Source organism: Rhinolophus hipposideros (genome assembly GCF_964194185.1).
Source record: "Rhinolophus hipposideros genome assembly, chromosome: 20".
NCBI classification, from domain to species: Eukaryota; Metazoa; Chordata; class Mammalia; order Chiroptera; family Rhinolophidae; genus Rhinolophus; species Rhinolophus hipposideros.
The window spans coordinates 50,796,622-50,808,762 of record NC_138066.1 but is presented as its reverse complement, the minus strand read 5'-3'; the positions used below and the strand labels follow the sequence as shown (position 1 = coordinate 50,808,762).

The following is a 12,141-nucleotide window of genomic DNA, read 5'->3' as shown; positions in this document are numbered from 1 at the left end:
CAGCTATCTGTAAGAACTTGCCAGCCCAGGGAGGGGTGACCCTCCAGGGTCAGCGAGGCCCCAGATGCCAGGGCATGGAGAATATAGAAAATAAGGAAACACGGTTAACACACGGACATCCACCTTTGTTCCATGCACGGTGAAAGACAGCCACGTGGTGAGTTGAAGTGACCCACCCACAGGAAGGAGGCACAGCTGGGCACATTTCGCTGCACAGGTGGGGACGGCTGGTGGCGCTCGAGAGCCCTGAGAATGTAAAGCAGCCTGAAGAGGGCTGAGTGCCCAGCTCACCTCCTGCAGCTTTGCTCTGTTCCTCAGAAGCCCTGCAGCCTTGTCTGATGATGCCCCTCCTGACAGACTGTCCTGAGCTGGGCTCCACGGAGCCCCGGGGAGCAGGGGAGGAGGAAAGTGTGCAGTCAGGGCCTCCACGCACCCACGTGCCGCTCCTGTGCCCACGGCAGCTCGGAGGGTGAGTGGAGGCTATGTTTTCCAGATCGACTCCTATGAGAAGCTGTACGAAGAAGTGTCCAAGTGCGAAAACACCAAGGTGTTCAGTGGCTGGCTGCAGTGTGACTGCCGCCCCTTCAAGCAAGCCCTGCTCAACACCATCAAGCGCTGGAGCTTCATGTTCAAGCGCCACCTGACCAACCACGTCCTCAGTAGGTGGGCGCCACTCCCCATCTTATCCAGAGGAGGACCACATCCTGGGAGAGCCCCAGAAATAGCAAGGGCCACCTGCCAGTGGCCTCCCCGGAAGTGCGTGATGTCGGTGGCACACCTGCTCCAGGGAGGCGTGGGGGTGGGGGGTCAGGCTTAGAGGCCAGCAGCCCCACCGAGGTGGCACCGAGCGGAAGGGGTCAGCTGGCTATGAAGGAGTGCCCCGTTCTCCATCGATGCCGCCTCATTCAGCACTCGTGTCTGGGCCCCAGATGCTGAGGGAACCTGGAGGAGTCTAGAGCCTGGCAGGGAGGCCTGGCACGTGACGAATGGGCCGGTGACCATGCACTTACAGGGGGTAGTAGGTGCCGGGAGAGGGTGTAATCGAGCTGAATGCCACCTGGGACACCAGCAAAGGCCTCTCAGAGATGCCAGCCAGCTTGAGGGGAGCTGCCGAGGCATGGGGTGACATGCTGGCAAGGACAGGGCAGGTGTCCTGAGATGGACGTAGGCTCTCCCTCCCTCGGGGGCTGCCCTCCCCGCGGCCCTCCTCCTCGGATGGGCGCAGCCCTCACCCGTGGAGGTGGCGCCTGTCACAGGCAGTTCTCTTGTCCCTTAGCCTCAGTGACCTGGAAGCCTTCATGAAAGTCGCCAGGATGGGCTTAACGAAGCCCCTCAAGGAAGGTGATTATGATGGCCTCGTGGAGGTGATGGGGCATCTGATGAAGGTCAAGGAAAGGCAGGTGGCGACCGACACCATGTTTCAGCCCCTGAAGCAAACTATTGAGCTGCTCAAGACCTATGGGGAGGAGATGCCCGAGGAGACACACGTGAAGCTGCAGGTAGGTGGCAGCCGGGACAAAATTGCCTAGGAGTACACACACACACACACACACACACACATGCGCACACACATGTGCACACACATGCATCACACGCGCACACACGCATGCGCGCACACATACATGTGCACACATACATCACACACGTGCACACACATGTCTGTGCATACACATACATGTACACACACATACATCACACGTGCACACGCGCACACACATGCATAAATGGATTCAGGTCACCTGGTTAACAGAAAGGCGCTGACACTGGTCACCGGGTTCAGCCGTTGAACCACAGCAATTTAGCTGCCACCCCCGAGGAGGCTGAGGGGACACAGGACTCTGCTGTTTTTGCAACACCCCGTGGGTCTATAACTATTTCACAATAGAAAGTGTTTGAAAGAACTGGAGAAGGAACGGTCCTTGGCCTCTGTCTGTCATAGGAGCTGCCGGAGCAGTGGACAAACACCAAGAAGCTGGCCATCCAGGTGAAACAGAACGTGGCACCTCTCCAGGCCAATGAGGTCAACATCCTGAGGCGGAAGTGCCAGCAGTTCGAGGTACCGCAGCCCCTAGGGTGGGGCCATGGGGGAGGCCTGCAGCGTGGAAGGACAGGCAAGGACACGTCCCCGCTTGGTGTTCCCACAGCTCAAGCAGCACGAGTTCAGGGAGAAGTTCAGGCAAGAAGCCCCATTCACCTTCAGAGACCCCGACCCCTACAAGTCCCTGAATAAGGTATTTTTGCTTAAGGATGAGGGGTAGTGACTGGGAATCCTGCTGCTTTCTTGTCTTTTGTCAAACTGTCATTCTTGAGAGTCCAGACCATGGCCCCGATGGGACTGGCCTCCGCTGCAGGCCCACAGCTCACACCCATCTGAATATCCTGCAAAGCCACCCTCCGCTCAGCCCGCCCCACCTCCTAGGTCCCCAACCCCATTCACATTCAGCAGCTTCCTGCCCTCAGGCTGAACGCTCACCCATCATCCCCGAGCTCCCTGGCCCTGGCCCACACGTGCAGCGGTGGCCACACTTCACCCTTGCCCACCTCCGTTCCCACTGGACGCGGCACCACGCAAGCTCAGGCCCCAGGGACTCCCTCTGGGCCTGGTGGGGAGCCCCCTGGAGCACAATGAGCACCACCAACACCTCTTGGCACCCAGCACAGTGCTCAGTAGCCACTGTGACTGGGCCCAGCTCACACCTCTCTCTCACCCCACAGTCCCAAGGTGTGAGCACAAGGAACCCCACCATGTCCTCCAGGGTCACCCCACGCTTCCTCTCCCCCAAGCCTCTGCTCTTCCGCTTGCTCAGTTTCAAAGTCCCCCACTCCTGAATGTTAAGACCCTCCCCTTTGTTCACGGCCACTTTCTAATGTCCCCAAGCCACAATGTGGACGTGCCCATTTTCTCCTTTGGCCCCCAGAGCCCTTGGCAGCAGGGCCCCAGGCTGGATTCTTTGAAGAGCTCCGGACGAGCTCCATGTAGAGGCTGCACAAACTCGCCCTCCCCCCCCCCCCCCGTGCGTCTGTGCAAACACACGTGCCCGTACTTGGTGCCAGAGCGTTCAGAGCCATCCACGCTTAGTTGTGTGGTTTGGGATACCGCTCTTTTTTCCTTCTTTGCTTACCTACCTTTTTCTAATATTCAAAGCAATCGAGCACTGCTTATGTAATTTTTAATAAGATAAAATACATGTAACATGAAAATGGGGAAGATGCCGGGGAATGAGGAAATCTCAACAGGAAATTCGGCATTCCGATGACATCCATGAAAAGTCAGTCCTCAGACCTGAACTCGCAAAAACAAACCACCTTCCCGTCAGATCGGAAGCAAGGGGGCAGTGGAAGGTGGAAGGGGGAGGGTGCTGGCGTCACTGTGTGTACCACGGGTTGGAGTAGAGCGTGCTGATGGCTCTGAGGACGGGCACACAGACAGCCCTGTTGACGGCCTTCCTCGCCGCCCCCAGCAACAAAAGAGCCTCGTGGCCATGGAGAGCGTCATGGAGGCACTGAGCCAGTCCGGGAGCCTGTTCGAAGTCCCAGTCCCCGATTACAAGCAGCTGAAAGCTTGTCGCAAAGAGGTCTGCCTGCTGAAGGAGCTCTGGGACATGATCGTCATGGTGAGAGGGGAGCACAAGCTCCAGGGTACGGGCGGGGGAACCTCAGCACCACAAGGGAACGTGCCTGCCTGGTCGTGTCCTTTGGGTGTGAAAATGCAACAGGTTTCCTGGTCTCTGATGGACGCACCTAAAGGACCCCAGGATGGGTCACTCCACGAAAGCATCTCTGTTGATCTTTTTCTTGGTACATGGGTGCTCACACTCGGCGGCCTGCCTCTCCCCCCCCTTCTCATTCTCTCTCACATCTCACCTCTCTCTCAGAACTTCTAAAAATAAGGCATGCCACCCAGTCTATTAGAAAGAATGGCCCTGGCGGTTTTTATTAGCACTTCCCCCTGACTCATGATGGTGCGCCTCTCTTCTTTTGACATCTGTACATCTCTGGAGGCTGTTCACGTCTTTGTCCCATTTTCTAATTGGATTTTTTAAAAAACTCTTGAGTTTTGAGATTTCTTTATATAGTCTAGAAGGTAGTGTGCTTTGTCAGATCTGTGATTTGCCAATAGATTCTCCCTCCTTATTACAGGGTCTTCTGCAGAGCAAAAGTTTTCAGTTTTGATGGCGTCCAGTTTATCAGTTTTTCTTTTCATGGTTCATGCCTTTTGTGCCAAATCAAAGAACTCTTTGCCTAGCTCCTGAAGCTTTCGCCTGTTTTTTTTCCTGAAGGATTTAGTTTTATGCCTTATGTTTAAATTTGTGACCCTTTTTGAGTTAAATTCTGTGGAAGGAGTGAGATTTAGGTCAAGGTTCATTTTTTTATTTTTATTTTTTTGCCTATGGATGTCTGATTGGTCCAGGACCATTTGTTGAGAGGGCTGTTCTTCCTCCATTGTCAAAAACCAGTTGGGCCTGTTTGTATGAAGCTCGATGTCAGGGTCTATTCTTACTTGGGTCTGTGTGTCTGTCCATCCCTCCACAGGCCTGCACAGCCTTGGTTACTGTAGGTCTCTACAAAGCCTTACTGTCGGGGAGAGTGACTGGTTCCTCCCACTCAACCCTTCTTTTCCAAGATGGCTTTGCTATTCCAGGCCTTGTAGTTTTCCTTACAAATTTTAGGATAAGTTTGTTATGCCCATAAAAAAAAACAACCTTGTTGGGATTTCTGTAGGAACTGCATTAAACATATACAGCATTTTGGGGAGAACTGACATCTTTACTATGTTGAGACTTCCAATCCATGAACACAGTATGTCTCACCACTTATTGGTATCTTCTTTGATTTCCTTTAATTAGCATTCTGTAATGTCAGCACATGGGTCCTACACATGGTTAGTTAGACATACACCTAAATAGTTCTCTTTTTTCTTTCCTTTTTTCTTAAATTATATATATATATATGTATATATATATATATATATGTATATGTGTGTGTGTTTTAATTATTGTTGACATTCAACATTATTTTATATTAGTTTCTTTTTTTCTTGACGTGATTGTGAATGGTATTGTGCTTTTAATTTTGGTTTCCACTTGTATGTTTTGGCATATACAAATATGGATTTTTGTGTGTGTTGATTTTGTATCTTGTAAACTTGCTGAACTTCTGTTTTTTTATTAATATTTTTGATGAGTGTTTGCCATGGCATATCTTTTTCCATTATTTCCTTTCCGCCTACCTGCCCCGTTATATTTGAAGTGGGTTTCTGGTAAACGGCATAGCTCTGGGTGATGTTTCCTCATCTACTCTGCCAATCTCTGTCTTTTAATTGGTGTATTTCGACTTTTTATATTTAAGATATTTACCGACATGTTGGGGCTTATGTTTACTCTTTTGTTATTTGTTTTCTGTTTGTTTCCTCTGTTTCTCATTCCTAAGCTTCTCTTTTCTTCTATTTGAACATTTTGGGATCTATATTGATTTATTTATAATGATTTTGAGTATATTGCTTTGCCTAGCTTAATCATTAGTGGCTGCTTTGTGTATTACAATATTCTCAGGTAATTTTTCAGTCTACTAGTATCAATATTTTACTGCTTTGAGTGAAGTATAAAAACCCTCCTTCCGTTTAGGTCCCTTTGCCCTCTCCTCTGCCCCTTTAGAAATACAACCGTCTTAAGTATTTCCTTAATATATGAGTGATCTTTTTGTTATCTTGAGTTGTGGTATATCCAGGATTTTTCTAGTTGTAAGAGAGGGTACCTGGAAGAACAGGCTACTCCATCGTGACAGAACTAGGAGAACCAGAAACTTTTTTTTAAATGCAAATAGACTTTTCAGTTTGGTCAGTTGCTAAGATAACCCTGAGGGAATGAGAATTTGGACCGGTTGTGGAGGGGTGACATTCAGGGAGAAGACAAGGCGTTTGGGAGCCTAAGAACTGCCCGGGTGAGGGCATGTCCGGATGGGAATCCAGTGTGGTGCTTGGTGGGCTTGTGGGCAACAGAAGGGGAAGGACACATGAGCCTCAGTGCATGAGGGGAGCACGGCCTGCACAGGGGTCCACTCGCCCCTCAGCATTTCTTCTGTGCACGTGAGCAGGTGTCAGCTTCTGCCAGTGTCTCTGCTTATGTGTTGTCAAAGACATGTTACCTCTTCTTCTGTCTCATTCTCCTGAATGAACCTCAGAACCATTGTCAAATCCCCCTTCCCTCCGAAAAAAAACTTCTGTGGCTTTAGATGGACTTGAGTCTTCTCTGGAAGCTGACTCTGCAGTGTTCCCATACAGAGTGTGCTCTGTCTCCTCATTTATTTTTCAGTATATCAGTAAAACATTGTAAATGTCTTCATTCTGACCACACTGAGTCTACATATTTCTTACATGGGGGGAACTAATCTTTGGGGTCACAAGCTATATAACAACCACCCCCAAAGGGGAAGTACAGATTGAAGCCACCAAATTCAAGTGTCTCGTGTGTGGATGACATTACAGAACACAGTGGGAAGCATCAGAATGAGGAACTGCTCTTTCTCTGACAAACAACAGGGAGCCCAGACTAGAGAATAAAGGCTACACGTTTCCCAGGAGATAGCAATAAGCATGTACAGTCAGGATAGTTCCAGAAAAATTCTACAAAACTAACGAGCCAGGACACTTATAACAGGATAGAGAAGCAGCCTAAACCAGAGAGGGTCCTTGATCCTTAAGGGGGTTTAAGGTTTCGAGCCTCACTATCCTCAAGGTAAAGCTCTCGTAAACACCCCCAGTTTTTGTCTTTCTCTAACATGTATGCTGGTCAAGCCCAGGCCTTTCCACCTCAAGAGCCTTTGTCAACAACCTCTAATCTTCTCAAGGACGAGTATTTCCAGCTTCACAGCCATTTTCAACCTGCACAATTAGGCTGCAGGCTTCATGGCGTTCTGTTTCTACTTTTGGTAGCGTTATTTCCAGGGAGTTTCTGTGTCTTGTTTCATACTGCTGTGGATGAAATGTCTTCGATTATATTTTTTATCAGTCAGTATATGCTAGGTAACAAACAGCCCTAAAGAGACTCTGTGTAGTTAACAGCAAAAGTGTATTTTTCATTCACACAAAGTCCATTGTCCAGCTCCAAGCCGCCCTTGGGCAGCTCAACCTTCCAGGCTGTGTATTGATATGCATTTCCATGGTCGCCAAGGCAGGTGAAGAGAACTCCGAGTCCAGCCTTGGCAATCAAATGCTTCTACCCCGGAGTGTCAGGCGTCACTCATGTTTTCTTGGTCAAGGAAAGTTCTGTGGCCGCACCGAGAAGTAGGAGGAGACTGGATCCTGGTGAGGCAGACACAAGGCCCACCTCAGGGCTTTTGCCAAAAACATATTTTAACTGCTAACTCTTCAGTTGTATCTTTAAAAGTTCTTTTCAACTTTTTTCTAATCTTTTAAGTTGTGTCTTTACAAGGGGGCTGTTCTCTCCCTATATGTGCCCACGTCACTGGCCTCTGGTTAGTTCTGGATAGCCCTCATCGGCGTCAGGAGCAATGGCGGTGGGTAGCAGAGCACAGAAGTCTTCCTGAGTCTTCCCCAGCGAGGGTGGACACTGAGCTTCCCTCTCAGGTGAACACCAGCATCGACGATTGGAAGACCACGAAGTGGAAAGATATCAACGTGGAGCAGATGGACATCGACTGTAAGAAGTTTGCTAAAGACGTGAGGTCTTTGGACAAGGAAATGAAGACCTGGGATGCCTTTGTGGGGCTGGACAACACAGTGAAGAACATGATCACCTCCCTGCGTGCCGTGAGCGAGCTGCAGAACCCCACCATCCGGGACCGCCACTGGCAGCAGCTCATGCAGGCCACCCAGGTAGTGCCGGCTGTGGGCGTGGAGGGTGCGGCCCCCAGAGCTGCAGGATGGGGCTGGCCAGGGTGGCTATACTGAGCCGTCAGGGCCTCATACTGACAGAACCCAGGGTGGGCAAAGCCCTTCGTGCACATGTGACCCTTCATGCACATGTGACACATGCTCTGCGCTCAGAGGGGCCCCTGGCTGGGAAGGGCTCTGCTGTCGCCATCTTGAAATTTTCAATTTTTTTAAAATACTCCCTCTCACTTTGAACACTTTTGTGTTCTTGCCACTTTCTTTTTAATTTTTTTTAAATTTTTTTTATTGAGGAATATTGGGGAACAGTGTGTTTCTCCAGGGGCCATCAGCTCCAAGTAGTTGTCCTTCAATCTAGTTGTGGAGGGCGCAGCTCAGCTCCAAGTCCAGTTGCCATTTTCAGTTTTTAGTTTCAGGGGGCACAGCCCACCATCCCATGTGGGAATTGAACCTTGTTGTTGAGAGCCCGCGCTCTAACCAACTGAGCCATCCCGCCACCCTTCTGGAAGCTCAGCGACAGCTCATTGTCTTCAATCTAGTTGTGGAGGGCGCAGCTCACTAGCTCATGTGGGAATCGAACTGGCAACCCTGTTGTTCAGAGCTCGCGCTCTAACCAACGGAGCCATCTGGCCGCCCAAAATTCTCAATTTTTAAACTAAGAGCCCCACCGTTTTCGTTTTGCACTGGATCCCGCAAAATGTGTAGCCAGTTCTGGTTGTAGGTTGAATGTCTCTCTAGGACTTGGGAAGTTTGGGGCAGATGAACAGCTCCCCTGGGCCCCCATGCACCCCAAAAGCACAGAGTTGTAATGTCCAGATTTTCCCAGGGGTATCCCCCCGTGGGGTCACTAGCCTCGACACCCACAGAAGACAAATAGGAACACTCCCCACTATCAGCCAACATTGAACAAAACTATATTCAACAGCTACTCCACAAGGACCCCACATACATGCCAGGGGTACGAGAGAGAAAACATGGCCTCTCCTCTCGGGGAAGCAAAGGAAGAAGTCACAACACCTGGATCATGTGGGGGCTGCCAAGTGGGATAGCTCTTCAGTGAGGATTCTAATTGTTTAGAAGGGACAGTCATTTCCAAGGGAAGGGAAGAGCAGAAAAGCGTGTGCAGTGTGGCCAGTGTCACGGACCCAGGAAACGGTGGCACCGAGCTTTCAGCCGCTCCCTCTGTGGCCTGGAATGATCACTGACCTGCTCTCTGAGGAACAAGGTGACCTTACGTGAACACGCCTATTCCCCCCAGGTGAAGTTCAACATGTCAGAGGACACTACCCTGGCGGATTTACTGCAGCTCAACCTACACAAATACGAGGACGAGGTCCGGAACATTGTGGACAAGGCTGTGAAGGAGTCCGGGATGGAGAAGGTACCTTTGTGGGCGCGACCTGGGTCGGGTCAGGGATGACGTAGAAACTGACACACCCCCAGCCTTACGTCTCTCACTACGTGGGACCAGCGCTCATTTACAAAGCAAAGTTTTCTGGGCCTTCTCTTACCCAACCCATGACAGAAACCTTGTCAAATACCTCCAGGACGCATGACCAGAAAAAACCATAATCCGGTTCCTGGCTATAGGGTCTCCCTGCCTGCAGCAGGCTGCGCGTTTCCGGATGTACTGGACGCTGCGCCTTCCGCGGGAGCGCCCTGACCCGTGTCCTGCCCGCCCCTCCCTCTGACCTGGCTGCTTCTCAGTGAGCACCTGGCTGGCTAATGAGGGCTCCGCTTGCAATCTCCTCACCTAACTGCTTTGGGAGTCACATTTTGGCTTTTGGGATTTTAACGGACTTATTGAGCTATAATTCAAACACCACACCATTCACCCATTTAAAGTGTACAATTCAATGGCTTTTAGCATGTCGCAGAGTTGTGCAACCATCACATACTGAATTAGTCAATTTTAGAACATTTTCATCATCGCAAAAAGAAGCCTATACACTTTAGCTGACAGCCCGCTCCCCCATCTTCTCATACCCCAGCCCCGCCCCAGCGCTAAGCAACTACTAACCCGCTTTGTGTCTCTGTGGATTTGCCTATTCTGGACGTTTCTTATCAATGGAATCACACATACGTGACTGGCTTCTTCCACCGAGCGTAATGTTTGCAGGTCCATCCCTGTTGTAACACGTGTCAGAATTTCACTCCTTTTCATGGCCAAGCAAGGCTCCACTGTGTGGGCGGGCCACGTTTGCTCATCCGTCCACCTGTGAAGGGACGTTTTGGTAGTTTCCCCCTCTTGCCCATTGCGAGTGATGTTGGTATGTGCTTTTTGGCTTCCTTAAAGCGGGGCCGACTCCAAGTTCTGGGAGACTTGGGGTCCCCTCAGCCCTGGCTTGTGTCCCCTGAAAGGTGCTGAAAACCCTGGACAGCACCTGGTCCACCATGGTGTTTGAGCACGAGCCCCACCCGCGGACCGGCACCATGCTGCTCAAGTCGGACGAGGTGCTGGTGGAGACGCTGGAGGACAACCAGGTGCAGCTGCAGAACCTGACGATGTCCAAGTACCTGTCCCACTTCCTGAAGGAGGTGACAAGCTGGCAGCAGAAGCTGTCCACGGCAGACTCGGTCATCTCCATCTGGTTTGAGGTCCAGAGAACCTGGAGCCACCTGGAGAGCATCTTCATTGGTTCCGAAGACATCCGCGCCCAGCTGCCCGAGGACTCCAGGAGCTTCGACGACATTGACGCAGAGTTCAAGGTGAGCACGGCCCTCTCGCTCCTGCCGGGGTGCTTCCACCTAGCGCTGTGTCCGACGACACAGGGCTCCTAACCCCTTGGCGGTCCCCTTCTCTTCCCAGGCCTTGATGGCAGACGCGGTGAAGATACCCAACGTGGTGGAAGCCACCAACAAACCCGGTCTCTATGACAAACTTGAGAATATGAAAAAGAGGTGTGTCCCCACCCCTGTGCAGACCGGGGAGCAGTGCAGGGACCCGAGTCATGCGGCCCCTGCTGGCCAAGACAAGGCAAAAACACCAAAACAAAACCCTGCTCATGGGTTCACACATCCCTTCCCTGGGAGCTCCAGCCCCGGAGACACATCTGCCACGCCAGCCACAGCCACGTGGGAGGAAGCAACGCTTAAACTATACTCCCTCCCACCTAGCGGCACCCACAGGCTAGGGGCTGGCAGGAAATGAGCATGTCAGGTTGGAGGGTCTGAATAGAACTGGGGCAGTGTCTCCAGGCTGGGCTAGACGACACCCTCTGCAGAGCCGGCGTCAACAGCCTCGTTCCCTCCCTCCCATAGGCTGGCTGTGTGCGAAAAGGCCTTGGCGGAGTACTTAGAGACAAAAAGACTGGCTTTCCCAAGGTTCTACTTTGTCTCCTCGGCTGATCTCCTGGACATTCTCTCCAACGGAAATGACCCTGTAGAGGTAGGCATTCCAGAGGATGAGCCAGCTCCAGGCGAGCCTCCTGCTCAGCCACATCTGGGTAGCTCTGGGATGTTGGAGGGGGGTCCCCGGATGTGCTTGTATCACCTCCACGAGGCCATCCACACCAGGGCCCCGGCCATGACGGGGAGACCGTGGGACTCTAAGGTGAACTAATTAGGTGAAGGGAAAGTGACTATTTCATTTTCATCACAAAGCTGCGGGACACACAAGGGTGGCCCGAAATGTAAGACCTGAGCATGTGACCTAGAGAAACAGGCCCTGTGGCTGGGACAGAAGTTCTCAAGGAAAAGAAATCTTCAGGGACAGACGCTGTCTCTGAAGTCAGGAGCCTTGGGCTGGCTTCTGTGTCCTGCCTGAGAGCGGTTTTCGCTGTTCCTTTGGTTGGTTAAGTGTGTTTAGTTCATTAACTGGTCAGAGGAGGGAGAATATAGGCCCCCAAAAGAAAGATACTTAAAACTACCAAGGAACGCAGGCTGCGTGTTCCCCTCTAAGCCCCTTGGCCGCCTAATTCCAGTGTCCTCCCCCACCCAGGTGACTTGGCCACCTAATTCCAGTGTCCTCCCCCACCCAGGTGCCTTGGCCGCCTAATTCCAGTGTCCTCCCCCACCCAGGTCCCTTGGCCGCCTAATTCCAGTGTCCTCCCCCACCCAGGTGACTTGGCCGCCTAATTCCAGTGTCCTCCCCCACCCAGGTCCCTTGGCCGCCTAATTCCAGTGTCCTCCCCCACCCAGGTCCCTTGGCCGCCTAATTCCAGTGTCCTCCCCCACCCAGGTGCCTTGGCCGCCTAATTCCAGTGTCCTCCCCCACCCAGGTCCCTTGGCCGCCTAATTCCAGTATCCTCCCCCACCAAGGTCCCTTGGCCGCCTAATTCCAGTGTCCTCCC

The 12,141-nt window shown here is 51.7% G+C and overlaps 1 protein-coding gene across 1 annotated transcript in view; it reads left to right on the top strand.

Moving 5' to 3' along the window:
• DNAH17 (dynein axonemal heavy chain 17) overlaps positions 1 to 12,141 on the top strand; it is a gene marked incomplete at its 5' end in the record, with an annotated part of 105,661 nt that overhangs the window by 32,651 nt on the left and 60,869 nt on the right. Inside the window, 10 exons of the mRNA XM_081027368.1 lie at positions 494 to 663; positions 1,277 to 1,499; positions 1,940 to 2,056; positions 2,145 to 2,231; positions 3,462 to 3,614; positions 7,586 to 7,834; positions 9,108 to 9,230; positions 10,211 to 10,558; positions 10,659 to 10,750; positions 11,111 to 11,237. Coding sequence (XP_080883494.1) covers positions 494 to 663; positions 1,277 to 1,499; positions 1,940 to 2,056; positions 2,145 to 2,231; positions 3,462 to 3,614; positions 7,586 to 7,834; positions 9,108 to 9,230; positions 10,211 to 10,558; positions 10,659 to 10,750; positions 11,111 to 11,237 — 1,689 coding nt within the window. The remainder of the gene's footprint in view (positions 1 to 493; positions 664 to 1,276; positions 1,500 to 1,939; positions 2,057 to 2,144; positions 2,232 to 3,461; positions 3,615 to 7,585; positions 7,835 to 9,107; positions 9,231 to 10,210; positions 10,559 to 10,658; positions 10,751 to 11,110; positions 11,238 to 12,141) is intronic.